Source organism: Centroberyx gerrardi, chromosome 11 (assembly GCF_048128805.1).
Source record: "Centroberyx gerrardi isolate f3 chromosome 11, fCenGer3.hap1.cur.20231027, whole genome shotgun sequence".
Classification (NCBI taxonomy): Eukaryota; Metazoa; Chordata; class Actinopteri; order Beryciformes; family Berycidae; genus Centroberyx; species Centroberyx gerrardi.
This window is the reverse complement of record NC_136007.1, coordinates 2,510,276-2,528,984: the sequence shown is the minus strand read 5'-3', so window position 1 is coordinate 2,528,984 and position 18,709 is coordinate 2,510,276. Positions and strand designations below refer to the sequence as shown.

At 40.4% G+C, this 18,709-nt stretch overlaps 2 protein-coding genes across 2 annotated transcripts; one reads left to right on the top strand and one right to left on the bottom strand.

Moving 5' to 3' along the window:
• The first annotated feature begins 1,663 nt into the window (after positions 1-1,663).
• Positions 1,664-12,430, top strand: sap30l (sap30-like). Its single transcript, XM_071904756.2, has 4 exons — positions 1,664-2,357; positions 5,984-6,106; positions 7,574-7,672; positions 9,363-12,430. Exons 1-4 carry the CDS (start codon positions 2,172-2,174, stop codon positions 9,489-9,491), a joined length of 537 nt encoding a protein of 178 aa, XP_071760857.1. The 5' UTR covers positions 1,664-2,171; the 3' UTR covers positions 9,492-12,430.
• Positions 12,431-15,622: 3,192 nt separating this feature from the next.
• On the bottom strand, positions 15,623-17,662 carry LOC139915979 (heart- and neural crest derivatives-expressed protein 1-like). The gene is made up of 2 exons (XM_071904760.1): positions 17,183-17,662; positions 15,623-15,718 (listed from the first exon to the last, which is right to left on the bottom strand). Exons 1-2 carry the CDS (start codon positions 17,660-17,662, stop codon positions 15,623-15,625), a joined length of 576 nt encoding a protein of 191 aa, XP_071760861.1.
• Between the last annotated feature and the right edge of the window lie 1,047 nt (positions 17,663-18,709).

The following is an 18,709-nucleotide window of genomic DNA, read 5'->3' as shown; positions in this document are numbered from 1 at the left end:
CTCTAAAACTTTGCTTCAAAACAAACTGCAGTATCTATCAAGCTGCACGGACTGAATTCACTGAAATACGAACCGCTGCATTTTCATTGTGGAAAAATAATGACACAAGAGGTTAATAAAAAAAATGTTGAGAAAGATACAGTAGCCTATCTGTTAACATCAATGAGTGAATAAATACAAAGGAACAGCTGATTTGGAATCATAACGGCACATTAAACAAGCAATAGCAACAACAACAACAACAACAACAACAACAGCCCTACAGGAACTAAATAAAACTAATAGTCTAAACCAAATGCATTTCAGACTATGTGCCAAACCCCACCCATGTGGTACTCCCAGCAAGTTAAAACGAACGCTACAAATCACTGATTGAAAACTGTGCAACTCCAATTTTGGTGATTTTCATGTTTTCACTTCAACTGAAGGATTCTGTGGCCTTTCATGAACTTCTTAGCGACCTCTTGGTCTTATGAAACCCTTTCAAATACGAGTGGATAAAAGCAAAAATGCATTGTCATCCAGCTGTCCTCAGTCAGCTTGCCCTGAATAAATTAAAGTAACACATGTATAAGGCTAGCAGGCTCGTCTGCAGGCCTACTTACAGTCAGACAGACCCTGCATGTTCTCAAGGGAATTAATGTCAAATGAGGTTATAAATCCTAAGAAGCAATGTATGGAAACAGACAACATGGACCAACTATAGTTTTAGTTAATTCCTGTTAGAATAAAAAGTTGTTTGTGGGATTTTGTTGTTGTTTAGTTAGTTTGTTGTGTTTGCTTCTCTTCTTCCAAAGGAAATTTTGCAAATTTCCATGAATCTACATGCTAGATAAATTTTACCTTACACATATAGCTATTGTTTGCTAACCCTCTTCTTTGATGAATTTTCTGCCAGTTTGAAACTTTTCAATAAAAAAGATCCATCATCACCAAATTGGGCAGATAACACTGGGTTACACTGGTATATAATTTAGTCGTGACTCGTGTAATTGTAATGAAGCATGGCCTATACATGTGGTCGGATAACTATAGATGCCTTCCTCTGAGTTGAATTCATTTGTGAAACTTTGTCTCCACTATGTGGCTACAGACGGGATCAAACTGTAATGCTGGATGGCAACAGAGCTTTCTTATCATTCGTGTCATACATATTCAGCAGAGTAAACAAAACCGATTATACAGTGCTGTTATGTAGGAGTATGAATCGTGAAAGTGTGTGAAACAAATAACTGCACAGTAATATCTACGGTAACAGGCTGCCCAAAAGAGTTGCCCTGGTATATCCTCTATTAGCTATCTATATGTGCACTTCCTATCCATTAACGCACATTTACATCAAAACATCAGACGATAGAGCAAGTGTGATTATTCATTACGATAATTAGTGCAAATCAATTGGTCCCAAGTCGTTATTGTTGAGTTAGAGATTATAGTTGTTTGCAACTGGCGGTAACGCCACCGGTCACTATTCATAGAAAACAAATACGCAGCGTGATCCAGGAAGCAACAACTGGAAGATTGACGTTTCCAGCAACCAATGGAATAACAATATGTGCCCTTTAATGCCGCCTTTGTACAAAATAGACCAATCACGGCCCGAGAATGGAACTTCCGCTACAGAAACAGAGCATGTCCATTGTACAAGCTGTTCTGAAAGAGTGCCGCGATTGTTGAGGTGCAGTCAGTTAATTGCGTGATTTCTTTAAAGTTATTTCATCAGTGCTATACGACTGTCGTGTTCAGGCTTAGATTCGTATGTTGTTGTCATCCTCCGTGCGAGCTATAGGAAGGTAACGGGTCGGTGTTTTAGGAAGAAACACTGTGTCGTTCTCACCATAGGAATTTTCTGGTTAGCAGCAGCTCAGCCACCTTGCAGTCCTGTTAGCACTGTAGCTAGGTAACGTTAGCTTCTCTTTTTGTGGCGTGGACCTGACGGAGATCGGTTGAATTGTTTTTAATGATAGACCAGCACGTTTCAGAACAAGTAGCGCAAGTCAGTGCAGAACAATAGGGCTGCTAGCTAGTTAACTAGCTACTTAGCCAAGCTAGCTAACGTTACTGAATTGTCTTTCACAAAAGGGCACCGCGTGAACAAGAGACTCGGCAACGTTGGCTTTAATTGGACTTTCTTGCGAGATCTAAGATACAAAGATAAATAACAGTACAGAATGAATGGATTCAGCACAGAAGAAGACAGTCACGATGGACCCCCGGCTCCACCGTTTTATGGCCAGAGCTGCTGTTTGATTGAGGACGGTGAGCGCTGCGGCCGATCAGCTGGAAACGCCTCCTTCAGCAAGAGAATACAGAAGAGCATATCGCAGAAAAAGCTGAAGTTGGACATTGACAAAAGTGTAAGTGAATTTATAAGATCACGTAATTCTGACTGGATACCTAACTTGGTCGAACAGCCACTGATTCTGAGACCTGAAGGATGTAACGTCACCTCTTAAGAAATTGTTTACAGAGAGACGTTTTTCAACTGTCAGCTAACGTTAGCTAGCTTCGGTTGACGTGAATAGTGAACGCTAGCGTTAGCTAGGTGTACCTCCCTCTGCCAGCAACAAAACGATAATTTCACAGCTTTTATCTGGTGTTGGTGTTACTGTAGCCACTAAATGGTGGCCTTGTCTGGAGCTAACACTGTTATTTGTTCTGTTTCACCGGTGACAGGCTAGCTGTGTTAGCTAGCAGAATGCCGGCAGGACAGCAGAGCAGAGTCCTCCCCCCACCAACTTAGTAGGTTTCTCTCAATGCAGCAGTTTTTTTTTCCACGCCTCCACTTCGCTCCATAAAATGGCTGTTGCCAGGGAAGCTAACAGTGGCTGCTCGGTAGTTACAATCCAGTAACAGTTGCCGGTCTCCTTGCAGCTTGGAGCATATAGGCTACAGTATATCAAATAGAACTGAGGGCCGTTTTATAAAATCGGTTATAGTCAGTGTAGCTTCTGATTGGTTGAGTCATAAGATTCCCGATAAACGCACACCTGCGACCACATAAGTTGCTTTAAATTTTATTGCGCTTGTCCCAAATCACCACTCGTACAGGTGTTACACCTGTACTGGAACTATATTGCTTGGTGGAAGAATAACATCTGATTATTACTTAGTGATTATTGGTTAAAAATGAAGCATTTTAATATTTACATTATTTTTAACGGAGAATACCATTGTCACTAGCCCACGTGCTTTATCTACGTCTAGTTTACATGTTCCCCCACTTATTTTTCAATGCATCACATATGCAATTAGATAAACATTTTTTTTTAAACATTTACTCGTTTTTTGTTGTTTTTAAAATGCAAACCAATAGTGTCAAACCTAGCTTGAAGTGAACTGCTGTATCGGCTAACAAAGACAAATTAAATAAAGACATGGATGTGACAGGAAATTGTTTTTGAGGGATTAGCCTATTTCCTGGAGAAGACTTCCATTTCTTCCTGTGGGTGTTGGAAGCAGAGCATAAAGTAATGCAAGGCTGATATAAAATCACTCAACTCGGCACAATGAAATGGCAACAAAACAGAAACGTTGACAAAACCAAATTAAGACTTCATGTTTACTGTGATGGAATATCTAGAATGGGCAATTTTAAAATCTATGTAAGTTGTTTTTCATACTGCACCACAATGAATGGCAGCAAATGGCTTCTTTTGAAAGGAGGGAAACGAGCGCTGATATCTCTAACTACTCTGACTGTGTGCAGACACCACTGGGAATATTGGAGAGGAGAGGGGCAACCTAGACCATTGGCACAAACTTTAAAAAAAAACATTGGTGTTACCCTGTAATACAAGGGTGTGTTACTGATATTTTATAAATGCAATAAGCCACTCAGCACCCATCTTTACAGTTTTAGCTGTCCTAAAATCGCTGTAATGCACTGCGTGGAGTGGCTTGTTGCTTAAACAGTTGTGTGTGAGGAATGAACTGTATTGTCTTAAGTATGCGTTTTGATCTCTGGCGCTTCCTCGAGGTTTGATGTTTTCTTGGCCCATCAGCTGTAAGAGCTCATGTGATGAAGCACATGTTGTGAGCGTGGCACGAGTTTTCCGAGAAATGACACGCACACAAGCTCAGTGTAGGATACAACAAGATTCAATTCCTAGAACATTACATGCAACCAATAGTAAGGAGGTCAAGGGTCAGAGGTCACAGCACCCTGACAATACTCCTGTGATCCTACAATGGTCATGTACGAGTGCCGAGAAAAGAAATGAGAGAAAGAGGAGCTGTGGAGAAGAAAGGATTTTCTCCTTTGCATGGCTACTAGATGTGGCTTTTTAAATGGCTCTCATTTGGATATTTAGTAGTACTCTTATTTGGATATTTTTATCATGATATAGGATGCATTTGCACAATGAGGTCAGATGATGAAATGCCATTGAACTTGAATTCTTCGATTTGTGCGGGGCATTCACAGCTAAATGAATGTGAAAAATAACTACTGATTTAGCTGGAGCTCTTATCCAGAGCAACTTAAAATGAGTGAGCAGGTTTGTGGTGTTGCTTTGATTTACAGGACAGCCTCTCTCATCATTAGTCCACCTTGAAACCCACAGATACCTTGAAGGGGAATTGTTATTGTCCTTTTTGACGTTGGTGGCTTTACCATGGGAGTAATCCAGCAAGCAGCGACCATCATGTTTTCTTGGGAATGAATTACCAGTTTAACACGGGCAGAGTTTCCTTGATAGTGGGGCTTCTACTGTAGCTATATGACATGACATTATGGTCTGTCCATATCAACAGGGAAGAAAATAAACGTATTTGTCTTCCGGCCACAGTGGCTTGTGAATTCTAAAGATTACTAGAAGTTTACGATTACAACAATTTATAAGCATTTGGCTGGTGTTAATTTCCCACCCTGTATATCAGTGGTAGCTGCGGTCATGTTTAAAAGCACAACAGAGGTATGTGCAACGGTGTTTCCCACAGACTCAGAGATTATTTGCGGTGTTGGCAGGCCAGAGAGGGCAAGGGACATGGAGTCAGGTCGTAGAGAGGAATGTGTGAGTAAGGTTCGACAGATATGGGTTTTTTGAAGGCCGATACTGACCCCATTATTTTTTTATATTGAAGCTGCTGAAAGGCAATATTGTGTGGCAATATTCAGTATCTTTATTTATTTTCCATTTTCATGCCAAAAATCTAATATTATAAAAAGCTATCATCGGAGGCACCTATATCTTAATTTAATGGTACAAAAATGGCTTGAGTGCATCTGTGCTCTTCAAAAAAACAAGATCAGGTAACTAGCATCCGTAAGTGCGCAAATACCAAGCAACACACAATATATCAGAAGAGGAGAGGAACCTGCACAATGTCGGAAAAATAATGTATAGACTGCTATAGGCTAAAGGTGACAAAAAGCACAAGAACAGACATTTCAGTTCACACCGTGATGCAACTGTTCTTTGTTGTGGCACTTTTGTATCCCTTTAACACTTAGGCAGGGTGACCTTGTGGGTATTGATGTCATCTCCAACCCGAGGGCCCGGCTTCAACCCCCCAGGAGGCCATACCTGTTGTGCTCGAGTATCCTTGAGCACAATACTCAACCCACTGCTACTCAGCAGTAGCAGAAAATCGACCAGAATGCAATGCAGCCACAAGACAGGTTGGGCTTTGAGTAAAGGGCGACTCTCGCTTTCTCTTCAGTGGGAAAAACTCTCACTCTCTTGCTCTTACTATCACTCTTGCTCTCCTCACCTAGATGTATAAACCACAGCTGAATGCAACAAGTTTATGCCGGTTCTCTTGGGGCTGTTCAAAGGCATTCTGGGAAATGTAGGAATTCACTAACTGAAATAGAAGCGGCGGGTTGAGGGGAAAGTGGGTACATCAAAAAAGTAAATTACAACACTTTTTCACAAAATAACTCCTGAAATGCATTGAACAACACCAGATCGATAATGTCTAACAATGTAAGAGGATCCTTGTTTGGACTTTCCCTTCAACGCTCACGGTATCGTTGCAGGTACGACATCTCTACATCTGCGATTTCCATAAGAACTTCATCCAGAGTGTCCGCAACAAGAGGAAGAGGAAGACCAGCGACGACGGAGGGGAGTCCCCGGATCACGATGTGGAGGTGCCTGAGGTAATTTGGATGGATGGATGGATTATTTGAATGGGATTTATTTGAGTTTCATTCCAAAGTAAGATATTCAGCTGCAGATTAATGCAGTGCCACATTCGTTAACTTGTGGTGCATAGACTAATGATGTCAATAGAAGAATCGCAGGTCCGCACTCATATGTATTAGTTTAACTCATAATATTTAATTCTCGCCATGCAGGGCTTTATCAGTGTCACAGGTGGCATAAATTAAACTCATATATATACTCTGAATGATCACATGACACCTATAAGGAGGGGTAAACTTCTTATTTTCTTGTCATGAAGGCAGCATAAAAATGTTTCACACAGAAATATGATATAAAATTTACACGAAGCATTCATGAAGGAAAGCAGTACAGAGAGTGCATGTAGTGACAAGACTTAGTTGCATATTTGCAGGAGAACGTAAGTTTTATTGCTACGACTGCTGCTATTTTTCACACCCTCTTAATGCTGCCATACTTTTTCATACTCTCACACAGCGGAATTATAAATAGAGCATGTTTACATAACTCCCATTTACTCTTTTCTTATTTATAAATGTATGTTCTGTTTTATCTGTCTTGTATCCTTTTACCATTTGTTGCTGCAATGGCCCAATTTCTCCCCGGCGATCATTAATTTCTTCTTATCTAGTAGCTGAAAAAGAAGCAGAAGCCCTTTAGAAGCCTTAATTAAATCATTAAAATATGTCCATGCAGGCAGGATGAGAAGTTTCTGTTTCTCAGAAATGCCCTTGGAAGCTGTTAAGAGACCCTAAAATCACCACAATGAAATCCCAGAAAATAAGCAGCAACCAGTATAGATTTATGAATCTTTCTCAGAAATACAGAGCGATGTCATCTTTCTATTAAGATGCACTGATAATGGTTGTAAATATTAAAACTTTTAAGACCAAAAAAAACTACTGTGGGGAAAGGTTATCTGCACCACAGACTTGTCTTGTCTCTGTGTATTTGATAATTCATCTGTAGAAATGTATACATCAATACAGGCTGTTATGTTCCTCAAGCTAGACTGAAAGCATACTACTGAATACTACATACTAATACTGGACACATAAATTAAAAATAGTGTGATATGTGCTGCGTGTTTTGTGTTGTCCTTGTCCAAGAAGAGTTCCTCTGAGGTTGTTTCCATTAGACTTATGTTCAAGTTTGTTGTCAGCTCTTAGTCTTCAGTTCTGTTGAAAATCCTCTGTAAAAGCCATGGGAAACTGTGAATATGACTACTATAAAATAATGATGACCGTAAATTGTTCCCCCAGGTATTGCCTATCTTGTTAACGTTGATATTATTCTTATTTTTATCGTCGTTCTTCTTCTTACCTGTTTGACAGGGAGAGTGTTTTTTTCTTTTTTCTTTTTACTGAAGTATATATTTAGATATAGATATATATTTAGATGACTGTTTTCCTGATTACATCCCTGTTGTGTTTTGTTTTCAGGTGGATCTGTTCCAGCTGCAGGTGAACACGTTGAGACGCTATAAGCGACACTACAAGCTGCAGACCAGGCCCGGCCTCAACAAGGCCCAACTGGCAGAGGTAACCACTCACTAAGAGTTGAATGTATATGCGGTGATATGTATACTTTACTACCTGTTGCACTTCTTTTGCACTGTGTGTGTCGTCCTCTTGCCTTTGTGCCATGTCGTTCAGTGTGTACTGTGAAACCGATAAAATGAATGAGTTGGCTGTCAGAACAGGACAGTCGAATTGGATGTAAGACCAGTCCAACCTAAAGACGAGGCTGTTGTGAAATCTTGTTAAATGTTCAGTTAAACTATGTTTTTCTTGCACTGTATCAACATGCCCAAATGACGAATAGGCCTTGTCTTTTGTCCTTTGTGTTGAATAAGCTCAATTCCTGAATTGTGATTGAACCTGAAGTGCATGGGGCGTTAATGATAAAATAAGTGAGCCTTTCTTTGCTGGTGAAATTACTTTCCAACCACAGCAAGTCGTGAGGGATTTGTACAGAATCACAAATGTACTTTCACAACTTGTTTTAGCAGCATCTTGAGCACGAAGCTGAAGGCGCGTTATTCTTTGATCACTCCTTGTAAGGATTTTATTGGGATCGTCAGCCCGATTCGTCTTTCTTACTGTTTAAGAGTTCTCCAAGGAACCGAGGAAGCTCTTTCTTCTCAAGCCTCGCCTCCATATTACTCATTTACTGTGATATATGTGGTGTGGCAGGCCCTATTACACAGTAATTGGTCATAGAGAGATTGTTAGACTAATTCACCACATCGGCAGGTGGACCCCTTGTAATCTTGCAGCTGGCTCAGGCCTTATCCTTACAAATGCCCCCTCTATGTAGCGCTTCCAGCCCGACCCTGTGGCGGGCGGCTGGGGTTGGGGGCCGACTGGAGCGGGCAAGCCGGCCGCCCCGGCTGAGCGGTGGGAATAAATGAAGCCGGGGCTGTAAGTTGAATGTTTCCCCAGGCTTTTGGAGAGGTTCAGGCCCCCTATTAATGAGCCTTACACATCATTAATAAAGCGCCAGTCAACAGCCCACAACCAATTACAGCTGTCTCCATGCCCGGCCCCATTCAGTAGAAGTAGTGGCCCCTGAGTAGTGTGAGAGGCGATATGAGGGATGTTTGTTTCCTTCTCCTTAAGGTTGGTTTTTACAAATCAGAAACAGCCTTCAGTTAGGGTTTAGTTCAGGCTTGATTAAATGTCTCCCTTGGGGAAAAAGTCTCCTCATGTCCATGTCCTCAGTGAATTTAGTATTTCTCCCTTTACATATGAAAAAGTGATGGTATTGGTGTTACGTGTTTTTAATCCTCTCATAATTCACATGTTTTTTTTTCAAAGTTGGACAAAATTGAAGGAAAATGCAGCGGTAAGACAGGCTGTGTTTTGCGTGATGGCCGCTTCTCTCGCTTTTTCTCCACTGGAAAAACTCTCGCTCTCTTGCTCATACTGTGCTGTCGCTATCGGAATCGCTCTCTGTCTACATGTGTAATCCATAACTGGAAGCAACAAATTGACGCCCGTTCTCTGTGGAGTTGATGAATTTCGTTGAAAGTAATTCTGGGAAATTCTAGGAAACCACTAACTGACATAGATGTGGATGAGGCAGATTTAGGGAAAGTGGGTACACCAAAAAAAAAAAAAAAACTGCAGCACAAAATAACTCCTAGAATGCGTTGGACATCACGGATTGATGTAAATAACAGTGTTTTTAACCTCTTTCACTCTCTTTCCCCCCACCCTCCTTCTTTAGACGGTGAGTCGTCACTTCAGGAATATCCCGGTGAACGAGAAGGAGACCCTGACCTATTTTATTTATATGGTGAAGAGCAGCAAGAGCCGCTTGGACCAGAAAGCAGACGGCAGCAAACAGTTGGACTAAAGATCCCAACAGCAGCAATAGCAACAGCAGTTCACAACTACACATCAATCCACAACTACCAACAACAACAACAACTTACAGTAAAGAAGGACCACCAGCTGCCATCAGCAACAACCCATCCACAAAAACGTAACAACAACAACAACAACCACCTTCTCCCACAACAAACATCGTCACCGTCCCTCTCCTCTGCTAGACTAGGACACAAACCCCCCGCTGTCTTTAGAGGAAATATAACGAAGAGGGGGTTGTTGAGACGTCAGAGGAGGCAAGAATTCAGGGTGCAATGCGTGCGCTGCGGCTTGTTTTGTCCGCTCGGTATGAAAAAACGACTGAACGGAGAGATGGTCGCCGCGCGCGTCATTACAATGGCTTGTCCTCTCCTGACGCTTCGTTTTTTTTAAAGGCGTTTCCCCTCTTCCTTCCGCAAAACCCGGGTCCCAAAGACTTGCTCAGCGCCAGAACTCACTCAGCAGGGTTTACACCATCATGCTGTAATGTAACTGTCATGATGTGTACACATTAACAGCGTCCGATCTGAAGCAATTGGTTGAATGCAATGTACGATAGCTGCCTTAAGAGAAAAACAACACACGTTTTGGTAATTCGGGTACTTTTTTTCTTTGCCGAGTCGACTGTTAAGTTCACCGTGAGGATTTCTTGTGCCAAACCAGAAAGCGTGTTGGAGTTGAATGACACTGACTGGAGTTTTTGTTTGTTTGTTTGTTTTTGGCGAATGAATGGGTTGTTGGAAAGGGGCTCCTAGCGTATCAGGGATGGGGGGTCAGTTCATTTCAAGCTTGTAACTTGCATAATACTCGCATAAAGAAACCATTATTCTGAGTTTCGTTACAGATCGGATGTGAGAGCCTGTTTGTGGCGGGAGATTCCCAGTGTTTAACTTTCGGAGAAAATCCCCTTCCTGAATGGACGGAATTAAAAATGAGCTGACCCCAGTCCTGTTCCCCCCCTTTCCAGCTGTAAGTGTTGCATGTTTAGACTGATGTTGAATGATGTAGCATTTGGCTATGAACCAGACTTTCCTTCCTCCTATTTGTTATACACATACACACCACATACAGATTTATTTGTCCGTGCATCGCAGGTGTTGGTAGCTGTTTTATGTTCAATATTATTTCTTAACCCAGTTTTGTACCTTTTTAGTGAGGATATTCAGTACCGTTTCTTAGTTCAGCCTTAATTCTAAGGATTCTGTAAAGTTGTGTCTGTTTGCAAATATGATTTTGATTTCTTCTTATTTTGTCCAACTGAAATGGAAACTTTGTGTGTGTGTGTTAGCGATGTAAGAGTAATTATTAGCATATTTTTAAATGATATTATTATTTAAGAGCAGTGTTTATGGTCTGTCTTCTTATTGGACAAAGTCACAATTTACAGTAACGGCCTGAAGTCTTGCTTTGATGCTGGTCGGACTCGGGTGCATTTCAAGAGGCTGGGTGGCTGTAAAGAAAAAAAGGAATGAATGTAATTCTTGATCTTTTGAAAAATTTGTCTAATTAAAACTTGGATACGTGTTGCTTATGGATGTCATGCAACCGTATCAACCAGCGGTACCACTAAATGACTAATAGTGGAAGTTGGCTAAGTCTTAGTTATTTAAATTTTTACTTATTTATGCCAAATTCAAATAATGCTGTTTTTACAAGCACACCCCCAGTATGTCTTCAAGGTGTAATCAGGAATCTGAGTATAGCGCCACCTGTGGCGTCACCGCAGCACCAAAACTGGATTTGTTTGTGTGGTCGGGACTGAGGAACTGTTTCTTTTTTTCATGCTCAAATTGACGACAAATTGAGAATTCATGCTGTGCTTAACGATGAGTTTTAACGGCATATTGAATCTTTAAGGTGTGTACAATTGGGTGTAAACATTCAAGCAAAGTGAGTTATGAATTACAGTGGGGTTTGAGTGTTGAGAGAAGATTTTCCATTCGCAGTTCTATCCTTCAAACTTGTATTGGTATATCGATTGGTTGTAATCCGAAAAGAAACCAAAATAATAATAATAATAAAAATAGTTGCTTGTCAGGTCACGTTTGGAAATGGGTTACCAATAGTTATGAGTGACAGGCTCCTCACTGACAGCATTATGGCCTCCTCCTCTTCCCTGATAAAACCCAGTGGCTCACTATGCTTGGTATTCTATAAAATGGTATTTTGCTCTTTTACAGCACAACTTGGCCACCATACCACCGCACCAATACAAGGCTTTTTTTTAATTTAATTTTTTTTTTTTTTTGGTCAGGCCTCCACTCCATATTCTGTATTGTGTCAGAGTGTTAACATTTACATTTGGAATCAGGTTTCACATGTCCAGAGACAATAAGTTATTAATTTTGTCCGAGTCTCTCCCAGCATGGTGGGAACTGACCAGCAGCCAGGACTCCTGTTACATCATACTGAGCATTCAGCTGGCTGGTGCATTGTGGGATTTACCTGTCACTGTGGAAGACCTGCAAACAAAAAAGTTGGTTTAAAATTTTAAACCAACTTTGAAGCCTACAGGCAATGAATTTTTTTTTGTTTGTTTGTTTTTTTTGTTACAAATCACAAATTGGCTTTCTCTTCCTCACATCAACTCTTATGTGTTTTTCTGTTTGAAACTACATGAATTGTAAACAGTGTTTGTTTTTGCTATTATTTTTTTTGTTTTTGTTTTTTTTAACTTGCCATTCCCCTGCCACAGACCTTTATTTAAATTGTTGAGTTTTCCATCTGTCCACCACACTGAGTTTGTCATGTCAGGGTTTTTAGTGTCTGGTATATTTTGAGTTTTGCTTGTAGGTTTATTAGTGCCATGTAGATACCGCCCATCTCTGTTAACGTATAGGCCATGCTGCATTAACCTAATTGTTGTATTAGAAAATACATATTTAAATATGGCTGCTTATTGCTCCTAATAATAAACGTATTGTACAGGCAGAGGCGACGTCTTGTCTTCATTGATCCACAAACACTATTAAAAGGTTGGGTTGTTTCCAAACTAGAAATGACACATTTCTGTTATTTTTAACACAGTATAGTTGACTCAACACATTGACTCAACATGTGATTAATGTGATGAAAAGTAACAGATGATATGTTAACTAGATGCACACGTGATGAAAAGTGAGTATACGTTTTGGAGAAAAAACACGACTCGAAAAAGGAAAATTAATGGAGTGTGGCTTTATCTTCCTTCATGTTGAATCACATCTTCAACAAGACTCCAGTTCCTGCCTCCTCTGCTGCTGCAGTGGCAAACAGCGGCCACTAGATGTCGCCATACATCCTCCTATGACGGGATGGACGTGAATAATAATAGTGGTTCATATCACAACGCTATAGACTTATCTATTTGGGGAAAAAAGTAAAAACCAGTACCTGAACATCATTACTGTCTCTAAAGTCTAGGGTCCAGTCTGTAAAAGTGTTTCCTCAACCAAGGACTCAAGTTAACTAATGTCCTTTAAAAAGTAGGCTACAGTCATTTGTTTCCATTTTACGCTGTCAATCATTTTGTAAGAGTAGGTGTCACTTTTATGACTTAATGGAGATTTCATTTTCATACTTTAAACTTTTCCTAACCCCCTCGATTTCCAGCCCTTATTTTGTTGAGGAACCTGAAGCATAAAATGCCGCTGTACATTTTTCTTGTCAGAACTATATTAAATTAAAGCATATTGGGGATCACTGGAGCCAATATGCAAAGACAGAACGGGTTATTATTATGATTTAAGACTCTTGAGAACTCAATGAATCCAGTCATATACAGTTAAAATGTAATGTTGACTAACATGGGGCAAGTATGGGCCTAACTGGAGCTGATGTGCTTCAAAACGCACAAATAGGCTGAATATATGGGCAGACTCATCATCAACAGGGGGATTAAATATTATGTTAGCATAGAAATAGAATTAAATGGTTATGATATATTTGTTTTCAGACTTTTTTGCTTTCTTTATGGAACATTATTAGAGGATTATACCCCGAACACAACATTTAGTTGGGGGGAAAATAAAATAAAATAAAGTTGTTAGACAGTCAGTACCGTAACAGCAATTGATAGCTTCAATGAACACATAATTTGATCATGATAGGCTAATGTCTGTTAAATTAGACCGGATCAAATACCTTCAGGACGCCACGTGTTTCCTTACAGCAGGAGTGTGTTAAAATAATCAATTTATTATTTACGGAACTATGTAACTTCACATCTAATGTACATTTCCATCAACATTTCGCAGAGTTAAAGGCTTTTTTTTTTGTTTGCAGTATGAATGCTGTGCGCTCCTGTACCATTTTGCACGGTGTTTCCATCTAACTTTATTTGCCATCTCAAACGGACAGTGACATTAATTTTGAGGTAGATTCAGCAATATTCATTAATTTTTCTACAAGAAACAACAACAATATATAGTTTACATCAAAGGCTCTCCAACTCGTTTTACCACGTCAAAGGCTCCATCCGAGTCTGCTGTAAGAAATGACTTGGTGTTATAGAGACAGAGGGAAACCTATGAAAACAGTCATCTTTATACATTCTCACTGTACCAACTTTAAATGGGTGAAATACTGAAATTGAACTACAGTCCTCTTTTTTTTTCTTTTCTGGGGTGTCAAGACCATATTGTGCCAAAATTTGTCTCCCCTAAAAACATGTTTCCCATCGCCTCCGTTTCCAGGGACAAAAAGAACAAAAATCATCTCAATGTTTATGGATTTTTTTTTTCCCCTATAATTTTTTTTTAAGCATGGGATTACAAAAGTATGAAAGTAACCTATCTGTTTAGGCTGTGAATTAGTTTACTTGTCATTTCGTGATCTTGGAATTATAAGGTTCTACTGACTTTTTCCTTTTTTTTTTTTAATCAAAATTGATTCACGATCTTTGAATGCCTACTTGATGCTTCTGTAGTGTTATTATTTTTTTTTAAAATAGGCCTATTAAATGTTTAGACAATAGATATTAGCCCACATAGGCCTATATTAAATATTTAATTATTTTGGAGTTAAATCTTTAAAAAGACAAAAAGAAACGAAGCCACTTCCTCCCAGATAGAACCTTATAAATTACAAACTCACGATTTATTAAGCGCGTTTCCCCCAAAAACTACAACACACACTGACGACAAAACGAGGACACACACTGCGAAACAGTCAGTGTTAAAAAATAAACACTATGCCCGTACAATACGCCTACAAGTCCACACCCATCCGAGTTCATGCAACACTTTTAGATAGGCTACTTTTAAACACCAGACAACTCTATTCAACGCTTGTCAACTTCAATTAATTGTTACTGAAAAATCAACACTTATTAACAATGGGAAATTTACCGTGAAGCTACATGACGTTTAGGTTGATTGCAGCCGCAATTTGGCATCATGACTGATTTTCAAGATCGGGAAACATTTTTTACGGGGTACAAAATTTGGGCACATCAGCCTCCCAGACAAGTGTCGTGCCAAAAAGTGTGTTCCCCTAAAAAGTGTGTGTTCCCCTAAAAAGTGTGTGTTCCCCCTCGCCCCGGTTTCCCACCAAAATCATTTCAATTTTTGTGGCTCACTTTCCTTTTAAAAACGCTAAAAAAAAAAAAAAAGATCAGGCTTGTTTGTGATTTTATCATCTCAAACCACTTAGGGTAGTCCACTTGTCCTTTATTTTAATTTATTTATTTGGGCTCATTTCCCCCCCTTCCCCCAATCCCCAACCACCATAATTTTCTGGTCCAGTGGAAAACAACAACACGCACCGCCAGGGAAACACATTTTTAGGGGATATAGCCTACAAACATTTGGCACCACACCTTTGGGAACCACTGGTCTAAGCGGATGGGGATGACGGGAGGTGGGGGTGGGATGGGGTGTGGTGGGGGGTGTAGTGCTGAAATGAACTGTGAAGAAAGAAGAAACGCCACAAATAGCCTATCTACAGTCAGTTTGCGTGTCAAGTTGCGTGTCAAGAAACCACAGCAGTGTCCATCATAGTGTTTCCGCTGATCCTCGATCCGCACTTCACCTTGTTTCAGTCTTTTTTTGGCGCATCATTGCACGTCTAGCGGTGTGTTCAGGTTCAGTCAGTGGTTTTTGTTTTTTATTCCAGAGTCTGTGCGCAGGTCAGGGCCGCGGGTCACTGGTTGAGCTCCAGAGCCCAGACCTGCTGCGGCCAGCCGGTCCGGCCCTTCAGCTTCTTCTCGTTTCCTAAAGACTCCTGCAGGCCTTCAGTCTGGAGGGGAAACACCAAAACACCAAGACATCAAGACATCAGCATCATACTGGGAGTCTGAATATAAAAACAAAACAAAACAAACACGGTGTAGTGGAGGGTCAACCCACCTCAACTCAGTTTACACCCATTTTTCACTATTTATTCCTACAGGGATTCAAAGTGCGTCTGTGCTGCTTAATAGTGAGTTTGTAGTTTATAGTGACCTTATTGGACTTTATTATGGAGTTTTTCTTTTATCTCCAATGGTATCATTAATAGTCCTATTGGGACTTACAGCGAGTTGCTGAACTTATTTTATGAGGTTTATTATTATTATTATTATTATTATTATTATCATTATTATTATATCTCCTATGGTATCACTGATATTCCTATTGGGACTTGCAGTTTTGCTGTGGTATTGTATAGTTATTATAGGATTATTATAGTTCAGTGCTTTGCGGAATAAAGTTGACCCAGCTTTTTAGGCTGACAAATCTGACAAAAAATCACAGCATACATCACAATAAATCCTGTATCAAACTGGTGTAAGTAATCTTTTAAGTCTTTTAGGTCTAAAAAAACAAAACAACAACTATATATAGCTACTGTGTATATATATATATATATATATATATATATATATATATATATATAGGCCTATATAGCTATATACAGTAAATGAAAATATAGGCTGATTTAGTTTTTCTTATGATGATGAGCAACTGGAAATATTTTACCCATTACTGTCAAAAAGACCCAACAGAATAATGTCATTATAATACAGATGGAAATGAAAAATAGCTGATCAATAAATGCAAATGGAGGAACGGAGTGTGTATGAGGGAATCAAAGGGCTCCAAATACCAACAAGATAATAAAGTTGCTGTGTGTTAAATACCATGCTAATATTTTTTTAATCAAGTGAGAAGAAGCTTTCGAAAATAACCAGTAATCATAGGCTATAATAATGTTCAGAGGGATACGAATATCACAGCAAAACTATAAGTCCCAATAGGAATATTGTAAAAAATGCCAGTAAATATAATAAGGTCACTATAAACTCGCCGTTGACCTACCACAATCACAGTTTCAGTCCCTAAAGAAATATTGAGTGATTTTTCGTTAGTGGTTAGAAGTCAGACCGGTGTTATTCAAATAAAAAAAAAAAAAATAGCCTATTGCTGTAAATCTAAAATAAATCATGTATGGAATTTAAAGCAAAATATTTCTGAATTTGTTGTCCTCCACTAAATCACCAAATCACACCAGATAATTACCCTTCAGTGAACTTTGTAGTTCCACTCTGGCCCAGTTTTCTAGGCCTCTATAGCTAGTAAAACATGAATGTAAAACTAATACAGACTGACATTTAGTGTATCTCCTACTGAATTATGCAGCATCACAAATGTTTCTGACAGCAGTGTCCATAAACATTCAGAAAACATCAAGCTTTCTGTGGCCGCTAAAAACATAACTTACCAGCTCCCGTTTCCTTTTCATATCCCGGTTGTCATATTTCTTAATTTCGGCCTTAAACCCCTCCGTCTCCCCGGAGTCTTTGGCCAGGACGTCCATCAGGTAGGCGATGTAACTGGTCGCCAGGCGTAAAGTTTTAATTTTAGACAGTTTCGTGTCCGCCGGGACGTTGGGGATGCACTCCCTCAGCTCGGCGAAAGCGGTGTTGATGCTCTCCGTCCTCCGGCGCTCCTTCTTCGGCCCCGACGCTCTCCTCTTCGCCATGCCCGCCGGCAGCCCCTCCAGCCGGGCGTCGTGCGTCGCTCCCGGCGCTCCGAGCTCCGCGGCCGGGTAGGGCGGCTGGATCTGGAAGTCCGGGGGCATCTCTCCGTGGTTCACCACCCAGCTCTGGAAGTACGGCGCGTCCTGGTGGCACCGCTGGACGAACGGGAAGGTTTCGTGCATCAGGTGGTGGTGATGCTGGTAGCCGCCGATGAGGTTCATGTTCAGAGGAGTAACGAGTGTGATCGCTGCCGTGTTGTCCCTCGACCTCGGTCTCTCTCTGCTGCTGCTGCTGCCCCAAAAGGTCGCTGCTCGGGGATCTACAGCCAACAGAGGTCATTCAAGATTAAAATATGTATTCCCTCGACGGCATTAACTTGAGGCAGGCCAAACGTAGCCACCAAAGTTTACATTTGCTGCGGGGTCGTCGTCATTCTCATAGCGAGTTTCAGCTGCGGGGGAAAAAAGCCAAAGTATAATCCCAGACGACAAATCTCGGCGATATGGGCTCCACTTGTGTTTCTTTCCTTCTTTTCTTTTCCCGAAGTGGTTGCTCTCATTTCCCCAAGAAATTTGACCCTGATGAAGGTGTGAGGCCCCCAGGTTTATATGATCTGGAAATCAGCGTGGAGGGGAGGCAGCCAATAGAGGAGAGAGCCCGGGATGGGAGGAGAGTCTGGAGAGGTTTACAATAACATGCGCCATGGTGCCGCAATCTGACGGAACACCACAAGGAGCAAATCTGCTTGTTTGAGATGGTTGCTGGCTACGCAGGACATGCATATTTTAGATTAAAAATGTGATTAAAGTCTCTGAGCTTTTGTAAAACGATTTTTCCTTGGGTTCGATTGCCCTCTTTTAATTTTGGAGACGTTTTACGCATGGAATTTACGCACCATCTGTTGAGCTATAGTCCTATTTTTTTAGGGGTATATTGTAATCTAATATTGGAAACAACTGATTATCATTTCTTATTTTATTCACTAATTCGAGGTCGATCTATGTGGGATATGAAATTGCACGGACATTAGAAATATGTGAGTCCTGTTTGTTTTTGAATGGCTACACCTGAAAAGCGCACATGAAATTCACTGTGGGGGAAAAAAAATCAGTGAAAATCATCTGTTTTATTTGACAACAATTCAAAGATTTTTGTGATTGACAAACATGATATAGCCTATACACATAAATGTACTGACCTTAAATCCTCCGGTGTTTAGCTAAAGTTTTCGATAGGAGATGTAGGCCTATTAATTTTCAATTAGTATA